General features: G+C 45.9%; 1 protein-coding gene across 1 annotated transcript; it reads right to left on the reverse strand.

Moving 5' to 3' along the window:
- Positions 1 to 4782: 4782 nt before the first annotated feature.
- Positions 4783 to 19024, reverse strand: NSFL1C (NSFL1 cofactor). Its single transcript, XM_067554014.1, has 9 exons — positions 18872 to 19024; positions 16920 to 17017; positions 15321 to 15395; positions 12757 to 12922; positions 12280 to 12372; positions 11472 to 11581; positions 7368 to 7505; positions 6393 to 6557; positions 4783 to 5148 (listed from the first exon to the last, which is right to left on the reverse strand). Exons 1-9 carry the CDS (start codon positions 18974 to 18976, stop codon positions 4986 to 4988), a joined length of 1113 nt encoding a protein of 370 aa, XP_067410115.1. The 5' UTR covers positions 18977 to 19024; the 3' UTR covers positions 4783 to 4985.
- Between the last annotated feature and the right edge of the window lie 495 nt (positions 19025 to 19519).

The raw sequence follows: 19519 nt of genomic DNA on the forward strand, positions 1-19519 counted from the left end.
GGTCAGACACTGTCTAGTGACCAGGAGATTGTCACAATCCTAAACTAAACATGGCTGATTATAGCTGAAGGTAACAAAAATGATGACCTGCTACTTTACAATCAAATCCTTAAAAAGAGATTATAGGTCCACGTTAAACAGAACAGAAAACATGCCCTGATGAAAGGTAACCGTAGAGCATGTCACGCTAGGGCAGTGAAGCCATCTATCATCAAAGAGACCCTTGTTTGGAAATAACTGGCTGTGGAAACAACAGGTAGCACCACAAAGGGGAAGGACAAGCTTCCTGGAGACAGGGGAAGAGCAGAACCTGCTCAGAGAAGCAGGGGAGGTGCTGGGCATCAACTGCAGGAGTATGTGAAAAATGTGCAGTTATTAGAAAGGGGGAAGGGCAGAAGGAATGAAATATGAAGGCGCACAAGAGGAAGTCCTGTGATTTCTCACCTCTTGGAGAATGCCATTGCAGCGAGAATGGTTGTCAGGGGAGTGGGAACACGGATACAGCCACTCACAAAAAGTTTGAGCAGTTCCCTCTCCGCTACCTGTCACACCCACACATGCACAGCAGCGTTCACGCCTTAGAAATAAAGCTCAGCAGACCTATGAAGGTGTCTCTCGCATAAACACACACAAAAAAACTAGACGGAAACCACCAGGTGTAAATTCTGACATGAGAAAGTGAGTTTTTGCCAGAATGGGTGTATTATAAACCAGGAGAAACGCAGGAGCAGGGAGAGGGGAAACTGGCTACTTTAAAAATAAATTAAAAAAAAAATCCAGCGTCTCAGGCACTGAAAGAGAAAAGGCGTTTTTAAAAAGGACAGACAGCCGCGTGAGTCTGACTCGCCATTGGTTTATCAAGTGTGGCACAGATTAGCTTCCCACACAGAAAAAAAAGCAGACTATGAACACAAAGAGAAGCCCAACCCCAGCCCTGGAATCGACAGTGAGTGCAGGAACAAGACATTTTTGCCACCAGAAAGCTGAATAAGTTAATTAATGGACATACCAGGAGTAGGAGTTGCAGAGATGAGAATTCCCTCCCACCCTGCAGGGAGTAGGGCAGAGCAAGGCACGGCTGCAAGACCTGGAACAGTAAGTTAAAAGAGGCAACTCCACATCCCCCCTGTGAGTAAGAACCACTGTGCACGTTCTCCAGCCCTTTTCTGTTCAGTTTCTCCTTTAATTTTTAACTTCCCTATCTCCAGCAATAAGCCTAATTATTTTCCTCTGTCTGTTATTAATATTGTCTAGTGAGAGAGAAGCTTCAGATGAGGAAGATGCTGGATCTCTCGACAAGTCCTGCTGTGTCAACGTTGGTACTTACAGAAGATCTATATCCAGGCTACCTACATTGGCACTACTCTGCTCAGGCAAACTCTGCATAGCCCCCCAGTGTGAGATGCTGCAGATCTGACCAAAGCTCCCACAAGATGAGCGCTGCAGATTCATAGGAGAGCCTGAGAGAAGGGAAGGAGAATGAGAGGAGCAAGGCGACAATGGAGCATATTAAATTAGGCTTCACAACGTGTGTGATTAGAGCTAAGCCTTGCAAAGCTCCTCTGAGAGCAAGAGCTGAAAGCTGGCGGGCCGCTTAATGACAGAGATGCCACACACTAAAGCACTTTGCAGCAGTGCCACCCTCTGCTTTCCAGAGGTAATACGGTTTTCATAATGAAAAGCTGCTCAGGGAACATAAATTCGTTCCAATATTAAGGGTACATCTACCCTAGAAACCTAAATCGACCCATGTTAGGTTGACTTACAGCCATCACAATAATTACTGCGTGTCCTCACCAGCGGCGCTTCTGACGACTTAAGAAGTGCAGTGTGGGGAACTGAGAGCCCAGTCTCTCAGATCCGCTGGCAGCTCCCTGCCAGGAGCCCAGCTGCCCCATAGGTTCCTAGCGGGCTGCAAGCTGCTGGGGCTTTTCCCCTCCCCGTGGGGAGCAGGCTGGGAGGTGCGGGGTGGGGGGGGAGGGACTCCCTGGTTTCTCTCCCTGGCTCCCAGCCCGGAGAGGAGTCCGCAGCCACCCAGGCTTCTCACCCTGGCTCCCAGCCCAGAGCAGGAACCAGCTGCCCAGCATCCAGGGGAGCGGGGGCCAACTGGGCTCTAGCTGCCTGGTTTTCTCATCAATTTCATAGCTCCTGCTGTGAAACTGACAGGACAGCCAACCACCAAGGGATGCAAGGGATGCAGCGTCTGCACAGACATTGTGTTGTCCTAACTAGATGGACATAAGCCTTACACCTCTCGTGGAGGTGGAGTTACGATGTTGGTGTAGTAGCGCATTTACACTGATGGGAGGAAGGCTGTAGTGTAGACACTGACATAATTAGGTTGGCAAACGGCCTTATGTTGACCTAACTGTGTAGTGTAGGCCAGCCCTAAGAAGAGATCTGAAATCAAACCTCCCTCTTCCCCCGACCCTTCTGCCCCAAATAACAGAACCATCCTGCACACAGGATTTCAAGGGGTCTAATAGAAACCAGGCTACGAAACTATTTCAGTTGTCCAGCAGAACCAGACCAACCAAAACCCCAGTCTGAAACAACAATCTGAATCACACTGACTTGCTGCCAGAGAAGCTGCTGACATGCATGTAATACTCCTGGGTGCATTAGCTGATGTGGCTCACCCAGCCAGAGACCAAAAATGAAAGCTTGCCTCCTGCGTCCGTTTTCTTGTAAAACCAGCACCGGTTAGCAGAGGGGCAATGGGTCATTTGTCTTCCGGGCCTCTTTCCTTACTAAATTCCTCTAGCTGCACCAGCAGATGCACCCTCTGCTGCACGTTGGGAGAACTGCACATGGCTAATGACATGCACTCTTCCCAAAGTGCAAGAGGAGGCAACACTGCCATTTGGTGCCATTACATCCCAAGAAGCCAGGTGCCTTTGGGACAGACAATTGAGAGAGCCAAGTTCTCCTCTGACAAATCGCTTTGAAACAAATAGCCATAGCTGCCTCATGGTAGGACATATTCAGGCTATGGGGGGAATAATCCACTTTCAAGCTCTTTTTAGTGCTGGATCGCACAGATGCCTTCTCCTGAAATAAGGAACACCACAACTTACGGCACTAAACGATCTGTGCAAAACCCTAACTCGACAAGTCAGAGTGGGTCGCCGTCAGTAGACCAGCAAACGCTGCCAAAATATTAATGCTCAAATTAGCTGAAGATTGTTGTGTACAGAGCAAACCTGCTGGCAATGCACACCCAAAGCGCAAGAGCAGAGGCCAGCAGTTACTCACCAAGTGTGGACAATTTCACGTGTCACATTAGAAAGAGTCAAAAGTCAGTTTCCTATTTTTTTTAATGGTCACTTTCACAATAATTTACAATGTTTGCCCCGTTCCGCACACCGTGTATCCATTTTATCATGAAATATGCTAATTAATTCAACCCTCAGTAGAGTAACTGCTATAAAAATGCCCTTGCTAAGGTCTGGTATCCCCTCCTCTGCCTATTTTGTGCTTGATGCTCCTAGCCAAGCAAGTTTCTCATGCTGAGCTTGTAGAACCTGCAGACCCACCCCCGCGTAGGCATGCCTAGTGTTTGTTCTCTGCTCATTTCAAGTGTCAAGTTGAGGAACAGAAAACTGTAAAGAATCAGAGGAGGTAGAATTACAGTGCTCGAGCTCCCAGACTGGAAAATGGGGTGCATGCTCTAACAATTTTTGTGGTCGTAATTCAGACACTTTCATTCCAAGCGATACTACTGGTCTCAGTGTACCATTTAATTAGCTGGTGTCACAAAGCCTCTGGGTCAGCACAGCTGGCAGGTTCTGCTCAGGGTAAGTCCAGAACACGGAGAGTCAGACATGAGATGCAAAGGCATAGCGCTAGATAGCAAACTGCATGCACTATGCCTGACTCAAGCTAATCCTACATTTCTAGGAACACTGAATTCACCCACAGGATTCTGCATAAAGTAAGAGACCTGAGGCAAAACGCAAACAGTGAAACAGACAAAGGTTAGAGGGTTCCAAGTATGCAGCTATATTGGTCCTCAACAAAGGTGAGAAAATAAATTGAAGGGTTAATTTCTTCCCCCCAATCTTGAGATTTACACCCCAGCCATTCCCTACACTTTATCTTAATGGAAAGGGGAGATTTTTTTATATCTGTCTTTATAGGTTTTTACCTTCTTTCATTTCAACAGCAGATCCAGCACCCTGCCCTGTGGGGGAGAAAACCGAGGAGCAGGTTGTACTTCAAAGGAATGAAGCAGCCCAACATACAGCAAACTGCATCAAAACTGCAGACAGACAGCCTCACTTAATGGGGGAGAGAAATAAAAAGACGCCAAGCTGGATGCTGCGAGGAATGTCAGAGCTTTTGTGGTGGGGGCAGAGGGAAATCAGAACTTACTTCTGAAAAAGGATGAGAAAAGTGTTAACTTTATACCTCTGCATGCAAATCCATGCCTTACCGACATACAGTACAAGAGAATTGTGGCCTCCCACAGCTCTATCTGCTAGTGCTGGTGTTACAGTAATGTAATGGTCATCCCAGCAATCAGGTCACACAGTTCTGGGATGGTTTTTGTTTAGTACACTGAAACAAAAGAAGAGTTTTGCAGCAGTCCTTGGGGGAGGGAAGAGTAACGGGTTAAAATAAAAGCTGTTCTTCCCCAGCATGGACGAAAACTACTTCCTTTGAGCTCCCTTTCACCTTACCTCCCTCCACCTTTAGAGACAGTAACGTGATCCATAAAGCAACCGTGACAACTCCAGACTGGGAGAATTTCTGGCACAATAGGCTAAAGCCCCTTTCAAAACTGGTTTGTTTTGTTTATTTTAAAGTCCACTGATCATCACAAAAACATGGGAAATGCAACTAAAGAGAAAAAAGTCCAACCAAGACCTAAGAACCCAGAGCTACGGGTGGTGGTGACACCGTGCTGCATGGCGCAGGTGCGCGCACAGAACGAAACGACACATGCGCACAGCAGGTAGACATGTGAAGAAAGGTAGGTTCCATTATATTAACCGCTGGACAATGACAGCATTGAGCAGGTTGGCTTCCTTCAGGGTTTGGTCCTCGTCAGACAGCTCTTTATTCGGGAAGGTGGTCATGAGGACAAAGCTGGTAGCAGCCATCGCTGGCCTGGCATCTACTATGAAGAGCCGGATGTCACGGATGCTGTCCCAAGGGATCAAACACAGAAAGATGACCCTGTTATTTCATTTACTGCACAAATGTGTGGAAAACCAGACTAACCTTACCCCTCTTCCCAAAGACGTACACCCCTGCACTGTCACTGCATCAAAACTGCTAGCAAATGGCAGAGGCCACGTTAAGCAAATTTCACATTCAAGTTACTTTTAAAGATGACTTTTTTTGCACACCTATATAGACACACACATCCCCTGAAACAAACGAGACTGTTTTACACCTATAATAAGTGAGGCTAAAGCCTTTGAGCGTAAGATGTGGTTTCAACTGGTTATTCTTGTAACTCCCTGCCTGAAACACATGCAATGTCTGGTGGAGGTGTTAATAAATTTTGAATCCCTGCAAATCACCATGTTGTCTGGGCACCTTGGTGGATCAAGAGATTCCTCTATGTATAGTTTGTAAAATGCTTTGGTATCCTTCAGGACAAAAGATGCGATATAATTTATAAACATGCTTGATGGGCAGGAGAGCAGCGTTCTGCGTAAGTGCAGCACACAGTGCAGTACATCCTTGATTATTTGAACCCTATGGGGACATGACACCATTGTGGATAACAATGGGGCTTGGAAAAGAGATTTTTCTTCCAGTCTCCCCTGCTTGAGCAGAGAAGAGGTTCAATTCTCCTATAAGAACTGCAGGAAAGCATGAGTGACCAGCTGTGCTCTCCAAGACTGGCTGGCTGAGCAGGACTTCAGCCCAGAAGTTATGTCCTTAAGTCCTACGGACCAATGGACTGTATGGAATTGATTTTGCTCCTCCTGCTCTTACAGAGGAGCTGAGCCTGTTTTAAAGGACAATCTCCTCCCAAACTATCTGCAGTGAAGAAAGTGACGAAGCAAACAAGTTTGTAGTCAGGGTCAGAAGAAGCCTACTGAGCCAAGTTCCTTAATTATCTAAAGATGTCCAAAGACCTGAGATAATGTAGTTGGCACTACAGACAGTTACACTGATAATACTGAAGTGTTTAGATGAGAGATCACCAGTTCAACAGCTGTCATTGTTAGGAAAACAAATCCTATCCTACTAATATTTAACAACTACCTTAAAACCCCACAGTAATTCTGCTCTATTCACCTATACAGAAGGATCCCCAGAGCTCCCTTTAGTGGGCTAGCCAGGATTTTTAACATCTGCTCCAGCTGTGTACAGTTCGCAGTGTCATTCAGGCCTTCCCAGTTAGTAACCTGTGTTTCCAGTTGCTCTTGTACCTGTGGCTGTGGTTAAATTTCTGGACCAATCGCCCACCATCAGCAAGCCGGATTTGGATGTTGGTGATGGGCTCTGACTCATCAATGGTGATAGCAGAACTAGCTTTGGCTTCGTTTTCTGCCTGCTGTGTTGGAGAGCTGGTGCCCGTCACCTGGGGGGCAGTGCTGAAAAGAGGAAAACATGGAGGACAGCTTTGATAAACCACATCATTCTGGGCCCAGGAATCAGGATTCCCACACAAGAGGCGCAAATGTATTAGCACTGAGAACAGGAACTCAGGAACCAGCTGGTGACACACTGGGGTCCTCCTACACTTATCTAATCTCCAAACCAAGTTCTCAGCGCCACAGATTATACATTATCCAATGTCTTCTAATCCAACCGTCACCCATCCCAACTAGACATTCCCATCTCCCAGGCACCTAATCACCATCTCTGCTACCTCCATCTCTTCAGTTCAAGGTGATCTCCACTGTAACTCCTAACGAGGATGCATTTCACATACAATATTTAGCACTAACATAGCATTTACAAACATTAAATGATCAATCATCACAGTACCGTTGCTCTGCGGGGCAAAAGTTATCTTTTTACACATGAGGAAACAAAGATTAAGTGATTTGACCTAGGCCACAGAGTTGGTGTCAGAGCCAGGAATCAAATTCATGTTCCTGGCTCAGAGTCCTGTGCTCTGACTTCTGCATCACACTTTATATCTGCCATCAATGCCATTTTGCAACTGAGTCACAGCAGTTTGCAATATGGAACTAACAGCAAGGAGTTAAAGCCAGCCCTTCATATTTATTAAAAACACCTACAACACTAAATGCTGTTAAATCTTGCTTATAAAATGCCCCCTATTCCTCCATCCTAACTAACTGCCAAATCAACTGATATTTTGTTAAAGAAAGAAGCCCTGTAAGCTCAGATGGGCTGTGGCAGCAGATACCAAATCAGTATTGCTGTCTTCTCACCTGCCCAGTTTCTGCCCCTCTCCAGTGAAAGCCCTGAAGGCACCTTTGGATTTCACAAAATCCTCGTCACGGTGGTCCTCCATATCCAAGTTCACTTGTCCGCCACGTGCTAACCTGCGGAGCTCTGCCGGGACTTCCCTGCAAGCAAAAGGAATGTGCTTTGTAAGAAAACCACACGTAAAAGCGTTGGAGACTACTTCCTGCTGTCTCCTGACACACAGGCAGGCTCCTCTTCCAGAGCAGCTCCAAGATGTGCCCTCCCCCAGAAATGGCTACAAGAGAAACAGGACGCAGAAGAGATCACAGAAGGGTATGCACCCAGAACATGATTGCTTCCTATTTATGCTGCCCAGCGAACTGTCACCACAAATGCCAGTCCCATTGTAGGGTACTAGAAACCTTGCCCCCTCTCCCCAGAAATTAGAGCATCAGGTAAGCAAGATGTGAGGACCACACACATTAAAAGGTTTCTCTCACTAGCCTGCATTTTGGGTAACGTGCTTTTTGTAATCCTCAGGAGTCCGCATCCCACACATGGAAGAGACTGTTCCCTCACTTCTAATCCTCAAAGTCTCACATCCCTTTTTAAACTAAGGGCTGGGGGAAAGCCGACAGGTGCATTGGAGCACATGGTTCGGACAGAGACCTATTAATGGAGATTCTTTATATCCTAGTAAGGAGGAGAGGATGGAAGAGGATAAAATATGGGGAGGATCCGATGAGAAACATTCAAATGAAAGAGTCCCATTTAATTACATCATATAATGGCAGCCAACTAAAGGTGATGCGGGTAACTACAGGCCTGTTAGTTTGCTCTCAATAGCATGCAAGGTCTTGGAAAAAATTTTGAAAGAGAAAATAGTTAAGGACCTTGAGGTTAACAGTAATTGGGATAAAATACAACATGGCTTTACAAAAGGTAGCTCGTGCCAGACCAACCTGATCTCCTTTTTTGAGAAGATAACAGATTTTTTAGACAAAGGGAATGCAGTGGATCTAATTTACCTAGATTTCAGTCAGGCATTTGATACAGTTTCACACGGGGAATTATTAGTTAAATTGGAAAAGATGGGGATTAATATGAAAATTGAAAGGTGGATACGGAACTGGTTAAAAGGGAGACTGCAATGGGTCATACTGAAAGATGAACTGTCAGGCTGGAGGGAGGTTACTAGTGGAGCTCCTCAGGGATCGGTCTTGGGACCAATATTATATAACCTCTTTATTACTGACCTTGGCACAAAAAGTGGGAATGTGCTAATAAAGTTTGTGGATGACACAAAGTTGGGAGGTATTGCCAGTACAGAGAAGGATCGGGATATCATACAGGAAGATCTGGATAACATTGGAAACTGGAGTAATAGAAATAGGATGAAATTTAATAGTGGAAAGTGCAAGGTCATGCATTTAGGGACTAATAACAAGAATTTCTGCTAAACGCTGGGGATGCATCAGTTGGAAGTGACAGAGGCAGAGAAGGACCGGATGTCCTGGTTGATCACAGGATGACTATGAGCCACCAATGTGATGTGGCTGTGAAAAGAGCTAATCCAGTCCTTGGATGCACCAGACGAGGTATTTCCAGTAGAGATAGGGAGGTGTTAGTACCATTACACAAGGCACTGGTGAGACCTCATCTGGAATACTGTGTGCAGTTCTGGTCCCCCATGTTTAAGAAAGATGAAGTCAAAGTGGAACAGGTGCAGAGAAGGGCTATTAGGATGATCCGCAGAATGGAAAACCTCCCTTAAGAGAGGAGACTCAGAGCTTGGCTTGTTTAGCCTGATCAAAAGAAGGCTGAGGGGAGATATGATTGCTCTCTATAAATACATATAGGGATAAATACCAGGGAGGGAGACAAATTATTTAAGTTCAGCGCCAATGTGGACACAAGAACTAATGGATATAAACTCGCCATCAGGAAGTTTAGACTTGAAATAAGACGCAGGTTTCTAACCATCAGAGAAGTGAAGTTCTGGAATAGCCTTTCAAGGGGAGCAGTGGGGACAAAAAACCTAGCTGGCTTCAGAACTGAGCTTGATAAATTTATAGAGGAGATGGTCTGATGGGACAGCCTAGTTTGACAATTGACTGATCTTTGACTACTGGTGGTAGATATGCCAATGGCCTGTGAAGGGATGTTAGATGGGTGGATTCTGAGTTATTACAGATAATTCTTTCTTGGGTGTCTGCCTGGTGAGTCTTGCCCACATGCTCAGGGTTTAACTGATCGCCATATTTGGGGTTAGGAAAGACTTTTCCCCAAGGGCAGATTGGCAAAGGCTCTGGGGGTTTTTCACCTTCCTCTGTAGCATGGAGCACGGCTCACTTGCTGGTGGACTCTCTGTACCTTAAAGTCTTTAAATCATGATTTGAGGATTTTAATAACTCAGTCCTAGGTCAAGGGTCTATTACAGGAATGGGTGGGTGAGGTTCTGTGGCCTGCGTTGTGCAGGAGGTCAGACTAGATGATCATACTGGTCCCTTCTGACCTTAGCATCTATGAGTCTAAGTGGAGCACTGGATCTGGTCCAAGAGGTGAATATAGCTCAACCACTTGGTAATAGTGACCATAACATAATCAAATTTAACATCCCTGTGGGGAGAAAAACACCAAAGCAGCCCACCATGGTAACATTTAATTTCAGAAAGAAGAACTATGCAAAAAATGAGGAAATTAGTTAAACAGAAATTAAAAGCTACAGTGCCAAAAGTGAAATCCCTGTAAGCTGCTTGGAAATCTTTTAAAGACACCATAAGAGAAGCTCAATTTAAACATATACCCCAAATTAAAAAACATAGTAAGAAGACCAAAAGAGGACTGTGGCTAAACAAAGTAAAAAAAAGCAGTTAGAGGCAGAAAGGCATCCTTTAAAAAACGGAAGTTAAATCTTATTGAGGAAAACAGAAAGGAGTTTAAACTCTAGCAGGTAAAGTGTAAAATTATAATTAGGAAGGCCAAAAAATAATTTGAAGAACAGCTAGCCAAAGACTCAAAAAGTAACAGCAAAAAAAATTTTAAGTGCATCAGAAGCAGGAAGTCTGCTAAACAACCAATGGGCCCACAGGACGAGCGAGATGCTCAAGCAGTGGTCCCCAAACTGTAGAGGGGTGCAGAAGAATGTTTGGGGGGGGGGGGGGGATGTGTGACAGGACAGTGCCCGGCCCAGGCCAGCTCCTATGTGAGGAGAGAAGGGAACATCACCCAGCCCCACTGTGGTCCAGGGCCCCCAGTCACAGCCCCTGTTGTACTCCCAGCCCAGTCCACTCCTGGGCCACAGCTCAAGCCCCCAGCTCTTGGGGGGATGCAGACCAAATAAGGCAGGGGATGTGGACCAAAAAAGTTTGAATGCTTCTTTAGCACAATGGTCCCCAAGGAAGATAAGGCTATTGCGGAGAAACTAAATCAATTCTGTGCATCGGTCTTCACAGCTGAGGATGTGAGGGAGATTACCAAACCTGTGCCTTCTTTTTAGGTAACAAAGCTGAGGAACTGTCCCAGATTGAGGTGTCATTAGAGAAGATTTTGGAACAAACTGATAAATTAAACAGTAATAAGTCACCAGGACCAGATGCTATCCACCTAAGAGTTCAGAAGGAACTCAAAAGTGAAATTGCAGAACTACCACTGTGGTTTGTAACCTATCATTTAAATCAGCTTCTGTACCAGATGACTGGAGGATAGCTAATGTGACGCCAATTTTTTAAAAAGGCTCTGGAGGCGATCCCGGCAATTACAGGCCAGTAAGCCTAACTTCAGTACCAGGCAAATTGGCTGAAACTATAGTAAACAGAATTATTGGACACAGGCATATAGATTTGTTGGGAGAAGAGTCAACATGGTTTTTGCAAAGGGAAATCATGCCTCAGCAATCTACTAATGATATGGGGCTGCTTCCACATCTAAATACCTTATATAAAGGCAAACAATGTATTTTACCCACCCCACCACTACCACATTAAGAAACTAATGAGAATGCTTCAGATGAAATGAGCGATTCATATCAAGCTCTGTTTCCCAACATGCTGGATTTCCTACATTCCTATACTTTAGCGTACTGGCTCTTCTTTCTCAGGCATACCCCCAACCCGCATGCTGCATACCCTCTGCGGATCGACTCCAGAAACTGGGCATTGGATGGGTCTTGGTAGCTCCTCAGCTCCCCGCCATCCAGGCTGAATCCAGTCTTCCATAGCTTCAGTACAATATGTACCTGCAACCACCCAAGCAGAAAAATTAGCTCCTCTGCAGTGTCTTAACAAAATACAGCAACAACTGGAAGTGAGATGCCTGAACATGCAGTAATTTCAAATGGAGGATTGTGTCCATTGAGGACTCCTCTAGTCACAAGAAAAACCATCTGCTGGCTGTTTGATGGTCTCATTCCACAACTCAAAGCCCCCACCACAGGTCACCCCCGTTTGGCAGGTCCGGTTAAAAAGCCAAAGAGTGACAGGGAGACTGAGCCATATGCCCATCCAGAGGTGGGCCCTCCAAGCTCAAAATGGAACACACAGGTCAGGCAGTGGAGAGAAGCCTGCACTGCTACTGTGACTCCTCTGGTGATACCGGGAATTTTATTCTCCAGTGCTTTCCATACACTACCTTTCAGGAGCATTAAATTCACAGCTAGACATGTCAAGAAAAGATCCATGATCTTATAAGGAGCTTCCAGGTTTTCAATTAACACTTCAGCAGAACACTGCCTACAGAACACTTGATAATTCATTAAAACTAGACGTGGAGCAAAGACCACTCTCTAGTCAGGAATTCACAAAAGCTAGGCTGTATGCACTTCAGCCTTCCATTTCCTTCTCTGGGCTCATCAGGAGGGAAAACAAAAGCTTTATAGCTCAATAAAATGATCTACTAACGTGATCTTTACGAAGTTGAAGGGTGAGAGATACTCACATCCTGACCCGAATGCTGCCTCCTTGATCCTGACACATAGGCAGACTCCTCTTCTGGAGCAGCACCAAGGCGGTACCCTCCACCTGCAAATGGCTACAAGAGAGACAGGCATGCAGAAGAGATCACAGAATGATATGCACTCAGAAAAGGCTTGCTTCCCGTTCATGAACATCCCCAGGAATAAGCATGGGCTTCACTGTACCAGGGATACGGTTATAAGCTACGTAACACATCTCAAAGCTGCAGTGGCCAACTTGTTAGCCATTAATTATCTGACACCCTGAATCCGCTTTTCTTGACATTATGGCACATATGCTAGATCTGCTCTAATGGAGGGATCTGGATACAGCTGTCCTCACAAGATAATTCCAGCACTCGCCAATATAGAACAGCTGTCACTGTGCTGGTGGAGGGAGAACAACTCCATTATAAACAGATTTAAATAGGGAAAGGAAGGAAGACCCCATCACTCCTCACTTTTGGTTTGCTGCTCTCGCCAGGGCTCTTAGCCGGCCGATCAACAGCCACCGCTCCATGCTCCTTAGCTCCTTTGAACAGATCCTCCACCAGCTCATTGGGGCTTTTCTTCCTTGGAGGGCCAACAATCTGCTGCCCACTTCTCTCCGAGCCCCCAGCATAAAACCTGAACAGAAAACACATTTATCATTGGGGGGTTGGGCTTAATTACTTGGACAAGTGGTTTTCCAGGACATGGATCTGAGAGGCAGCAAGAGGTTACAGGGTAAGCCAGTTTCAGGTTCAGGATGTGGCTGTCCAAACAAACAGTTTTTTGCTCTTGCACAGTTGGTTATTCTCACTCTCTCCTCTACAGTCATATAATTTACTGGGAAGTGTTCACTTCCTGTGACCAATCACTGTAGCTGATGTGAACAGAAAACCGTGAAATCAAATCTCTGCCAGACACAGCAGCCTCCTCTGTAAGGGAGTTTGAAAAGCTGTATATTAGCTAGTGACAATCAAGTAATCTCATAGTCTTAAAGCTCTCAAACTTAACAAATCTGGGGTGGGGGAGAGGGAAAGGAGAAAACCTAGTCTAATGACTAGTTATCTGCACTCCTGGATTCTATTGCCAGCTACATTACTAACTTACAGTATGATCATAAGCAAGTCACTGAACTGCTCTGTGTCTTAGCTTACCCATCAGTAAGAGGGAGTCATATATGTGGCCACCTCAAAGGGATACTGTATGGCTTCATTCAATTTGCTTTGCAGGTGACTCAAACTGCTTATAGAATCATAGACATGTAGGGCTGGAAAGGACTTTGATAGATCATCCTAAAGTGTGACATCCAGAACTGGACACAGTACTCCAGCTGAGGCCTCATCAGTGCTGATTAGAGCAGGACAGTGACCTCCTGTGTCTTTTTAACACTCTTGTTAACACGCCCTAGAATGATATTAACCTTTTTAGCAACTGCACATTGTTGACTCATATTCAACCTGTGATCCACTATAACTCCAGATTCTTTTCAGCAGTACTACTACCTAACCACTTATCTCCCATTTTGTAGTTATGCATTTGATTTTCTCTTACTAAGTGTAGTATTTTGCACTTGTCTTTCTTAAATTTCATCTGGTTGATCCCAGACCAATTCTCCAATTTGTCACAGTCATTCTAATCCTGTCCTCCAAAGTGTTAGCAACCCCTCCCAGAGTGGTGTCATCTTCAAATTGTATAAGCACCTAATATTACCTCTCTGAGAAACTGCCAACTCTCCTAAACTCATGATCACTTTCACCCAAATTGCCTGAATCTTCAGATTTTCAACCAATTCCTCCCTGCCAGTCAAAATCAAATCTAAACTGGCTGTCCCCTAGTTACTTCCTCCATCTTCTGAAACAAAAAGTTGTCCCCCAACACATTCCAAGAACTTATTGGACATTTTGGGTTTTGCTGTATTACTTTTCCAATAGATGTCTGAATAGTTACAGTCCCCCGTTACTACTTGGGTTTTCCATATTTGTTATTTGTTCTAGAAATGTCTCATCCATCTCCTCCTGATTTGTTGGTCTATAGTAGACCTCTACCATGACATCACCTGTTTCCCCTCCCCCTTTTATCTTCATCTAGAGTCTTTCAACTGGTCTGATTCTCACCTCCTTCTGGACCTCAGAACAAGAGTATATACTGATATATAACAGAAAACCTCCTCCCTCTTTACTTGGCCTGTCCTTCTGGAACAAGTTATAACCCCCTATACCACCAAATCTCTGTGATGTCAATTTAGTAATAATTTAGTTTATGGACTAATACTTCCTGTTCTTACTGTTTACATCCCATGCTCCTTGCATTTGTGTATACAGACATCTAAGCTGTTGAGCAGCTTCCCCCATTGTTATCCTTCTTGGTGCTCCTATGACCCTACTGTCATTCTCCATTCAGGCCCCACCCCATAACATTTAGCCCTCTACTAAGGTCATCTTTTTTTACACCTACCTGTGGGCTTTTATCACCTGCCCCCTTTGAACCTAATTTAAGGCTTTCCTCATTAGCTGTCATTATAGCTGTCACTGCAGGAAATTTCCCACCAACATTTCCTAAATGATGCTCTATAGAAGGGAAAAACCCAGATGAAAAGGGGAACTGCAACATCCCTTGCAATCCCTTTCCTTGGTCTACTGCATTCCCATACAGCAGTGTCTCTAACAAAGACATGGAAGTGTTGGGGCTCACTGCTCTAGCAAAAATGCAAACACCCATTGTGCAAACCCTGGAATTAACTTCTGTCAGCCATGAGAAGGGCATGCATTCAGAACTGTACTGTTTCCCACTGAGTAACATCTCCCTCAAGAGCACAACTCACAAACTTGCACAGAGCATTTCTACAAACAGTGCTAAGCATGTCCTTGCAGAAACCATTTTCATTGACTAGCCTTTCAGAATAAGATTCATGGACCATGAAAACATGACTCTTCAGTAATGGTTAAAAATGCAGATTTGAATCAGGTTCTGCAGAGAGTTCCAGGCTCTCCCACAAGACAAAAACCCCTATGGTTTACATATTTAGCTGGAGACTCACCGTTGTCCCTCTTCGTCTTCATCATCTTCTTCTTGAGCATGAACAAGGTCTCTGAATGATGTCACCCGGTGGTCACTGTAAAAAGAAAACTAAATGAGCACACAAATCCCCCAAAGATACATATATCAGCCATGTAATATAAACTATACAAGCAGGAAAGTGGCTGTTGTATTGTACTTCTGTCCTCTGCTATGGATCAGGGTTAAACAGCATTTATTTCCACTGAATTTCAGCTCTTGCAATAATTAAACACCCTCTATATACTGATCAAATGGCAGCTCAGAGGGGACAGGTGCTATTGCTGTCACCATTAACCATTCAGCAAAGACCATCTTCTCTTTTCCTCTTGGGAGCTGCTGATCCTGAAGTCACTGTTGTCAAAATAAAGGAGACTATCCTAATAGTCTACACTTAGCTCCCGCCCCAATCTCAACTAAAATCACCAACATACACTCTTATTATTTAAACATATCTAAGAGATCACTGGAAAAAAACGGGGTTTGTGCCTTTATGATATATAAAGAAAGATCTGGAAGGTTTCTGTACAAGAGGGAAAAAAGGAACCTGAATTGAAGAAAGCTGGAGTAGAAAAATGTATGCACTTATACAGTGAGATAATCTGGGTCTCTTCCAACCCTAAGGGGCCTGATTCATCACTCCACTAGACCACTGAGTCACACTGGTGTAAGAGTGGTGAACCAGTCTCTAAATATCTGAGCCTCTCCCATCACATCTACAAATTGAATACACCAGGTGGGTGTATGTATAATGCTTGAAAAGAGGTTACAAAAACAATACAAGTAACAAATCTTTAGTCATTTCCCTGCAGATGTACTGGTTTTAGAAGCCTTTATTTATCCATAGAACAGTTATGGCATAGTCCCCCAAAATACAAGATATCTTACGCTGCCCTGTTCTAGAGAGCCTCTGTTAAAGGTGAAAGGAATTCAGCCTACATCATATTGATCCTTCATCTTTCTGTTGAGTTGCCTACTAGGGAGCGAACTGAAATGGTGATTTTTTTGTGATGTGGACACTTACCCACTAGAATCTGGATTTAGACCATCAAATTCATTTCATACAGACCACTAAACAATCAGATGATAACTCTCTGTGCTTCAGATTCCTCATCTGTAAAATGGGGATAATATTTTCCTATTTCACAGGGATAGGATGAAGACAAATTCATTCAAGCTTGTAAAGTGTCTTGACATCCTCAGATAGGTGGTGAACGGAACTACAAACTATTATAGAGAATTATAGTGTTGTGGAGCTCTAGCTGTATTACAGAAAACGTTTAGCTCAATCTGCTGAATTATCTTCTGGCCCCAAAGTAAACTAAAATAGAATAATCCATTTTTCTTGAGCACTGAGGTAAAATCATTCTATACAGCTCTTTGGATAAGATGTGCAATCACATCTATGCTAGGGGAATACAACATTGCTGTGATTTTCACAAAGGCTAATGAAACTTACAAAATAAATCATAACAGAATTCATGGATATCCTCTCAGATAGGGTTTGGTAGGTGGCTTCCACTTCCATGTATAGATCCTGCTTAATGAACAGAGCTGTATAATTTGGAAAGCTTTTCCTCACCTCGGGGCAGTGCCTCTGGACACAGAGCTAGGAGTTGGCTGAGGAAGTGTCACAATGTCTTCATCACCCCCATCCTCATAGAAACTAGCTAGAGCAATCTGAAAAGACAGAATTACAGTAGCTTTTAAGAATAAAACCAATCACCAAGTACAACATTACAACCAGAAAGATGTCAGAATCATAGATAGTAAAAAGATTAAAATACTGCATTTATTTAGAACTTTTGTCAGACCCAATCACTTAAACCACATCTACTCTAAGAAATGTAATAAAACTATTTCCACCTTCAGGAGCCTTAGCAAAGATAGGGCTCATCTAGCAGCTTCCAGTTTTTCACTGCCATGTTAGGGGTTGCCTACACACAGAAATTTTCTGAAATAGCTATTCTGGAATAACGCCTGGAATAAGAGTACTGGTTTCTGATTTAGTTTATTCTACTTATAAAATGGATTTAGCTAAATCTGAGAAAGGCAGTCTTATTCCAGAATAAGAGTATTTTCATGGAGGTTTATACACAAATAATTATTCCAGAACAGCTATTTCAGTACATGTCCAAGTGTACACAAACCCTTAATTAAATGTGCTAGTGCAGACATGGCCATAAGGTAAACTTGCAGGGGAAAAAGCAATTGGTCAAACTGGTGATCACTTACACCGGGATCACTTACAATTTTAGAGTCCTGTTCACACCATGGTTGAATCTGTGCTAGCAACAACTGGTCTTCAGCACTTCTGACCAGGTGGCTACCATTTACAGATCTTTCCACTCTAGCTGGCTGGCTAGATGCAGGAGTCCGTATCATACACAATCTCAATTATGCATATTGCATAGATTGTGAATAGGTTCAGACTGCTGAAATTAGGATAATCAGAGGAAATTTCAGTGCTCTTAACAAATATGGGAGGACACAGCCTGTTTGGGTTAGTCACACCTGTACTGAATCTTACAGCTCACGGTAACAAAACTCAGTGAATGAATATTATTTACCTGAAAGGAAGATGGCATCAACCAGTTTACACAGATATTTGTAAAGTTTCAAGGGTACAAAAGGGAAGGGATTTATCCCGCATTCCTGACTCAATCTGCCTCTGGAGAGTTTCACTTCACATTGAAGTATAGGCGGTGTACCAAGGAAGGGGCCATTACAGCACAAGGCTGGGAGTCGAGACTTTTGGCTCCATCGCCGTGTGAACTCGGACAAGTCTCTTCATCACTGTCCCTCACCGCACAGTCCCCTCGCTAGAGGACAGCCACATCAGCGGCTCCATGAGCGCTAGTCAGAAGCGCTGAGGTTTGGGGATGAAGTGATGTGCTAGAGAAACGTGCAGGGAGGCAGGGCCTCGGTTCCTCTCCTACAAGGAAAGCCTGTGGGGATTTACAGGGGATCCGGAAAGAAACGGAGCAACGTCTCCAGAGAGGAAGGCAACCCGCTCCGGTAAGGGGTGGGTCTGACACCCGGGAGCAGCGAACACACCCGGTCTCGGTGCAGATCCGGGTCTGGAGGCCGCTCCGCCACCGCGGGCACCGGCCCAACCCGGCGGGAGCCCGGCCCGAGCCTGGGGCAGGCGCTGGGGGCCGGGCCGGGCCGGGCCGGAACCAGGAGAGGAACCCTGGGGAGCGGAGCGGGGCCGGGCCGGGTCGGTCGGAGCAGGCGGCTGGGCCGGGCCAGCAGGTGCAGACGGAGGAGTCTGGGCCGCGGGGGGAGGGGCGGGGGGAGTGGCCCCGCGCGGGGGAGGGGCGGAAGGGCCGGGCTGACTGGGGCCAGGCCGGGGGGGGGGTCGCTCCTCGGGGGGACCGGGCCAGGTCCCGGGGCGGCCGAGACAAGGCCAGGCCAGGCCGGGCCGGGCCGGATCTCCTCCCTGCCGGGATGACTGTGCGGTTCCGCGGCGGCCCCTCCCCCAGCTGCCCGCTCGCCCCCGGCCCGGTTCGGTTCGGCCCGGCCCGGCGCTACCTGCAGGTCCCAGCCCGCGGACTCCAGGAAGAAGCGAGCTCGCTCCTCCTCGGCCCCGGTGACGGCCACGAACTCCCTCAACGCCTCCTCCTGCCGATCCGCCATCTTCCCTGCCCGGTGCAGCGGCCAAATCCCGCCGCCTGGCGCCTGCCCGGCCCGCGCCTGACGTGACGTGACGTGACGTGCGGGGGTGCAGCGCTCAAAGCCCTCCGGGCGGAAACGCGCACCGCCCTTTGCGCCCCCTGCCGGCCGTCAGCGGGGAGCGCAGCGCCTCGAGGAATAGGTTGTTGCCGGGCGCAGCAGAGGACGACGCGCTGCCCTCTGCTGGGGAGGGATGGAAACGCAAGGTCGTGGTCTGTGTGTACCGCCGGCCGAGCCACTTTAGGGTCGGCCTGCGGTACGCATAGACCACGGCTCCTCCATGCGTTGGCGGGAAGCTTTAGTTCTAGCACAAAACTATTTCTTATTCTTATTAGTCATTTGTACTGCAGTAGCACCTAGTCACCGCCCAGGATCCCACAGTGCTAGGCGCTGTACGAACAGAGTCCCTGCTCCAAGGAGCTTCCCATCGGTGTAGAAGACAAGAGACGACAGACGGGGGCGTGCAAGGAACCATCAAAAGGCCAGAGATTGTGTTGATGCCTCTCC

The sequence above is a fragment of the Emydura macquarii genome, unplaced genomic scaffold (genome assembly GCF_026122565.2).
Source record: "Emydura macquarii macquarii isolate MOO-44397 ecotype Brisbane River unplaced genomic scaffold, CSIRO-AGI_Emac_v2 contig_1483, whole genome shotgun sequence".
Lineage (NCBI taxonomy): Eukaryota > Metazoa > Chordata > Testudines > Chelidae > Emydura > Emydura macquarii.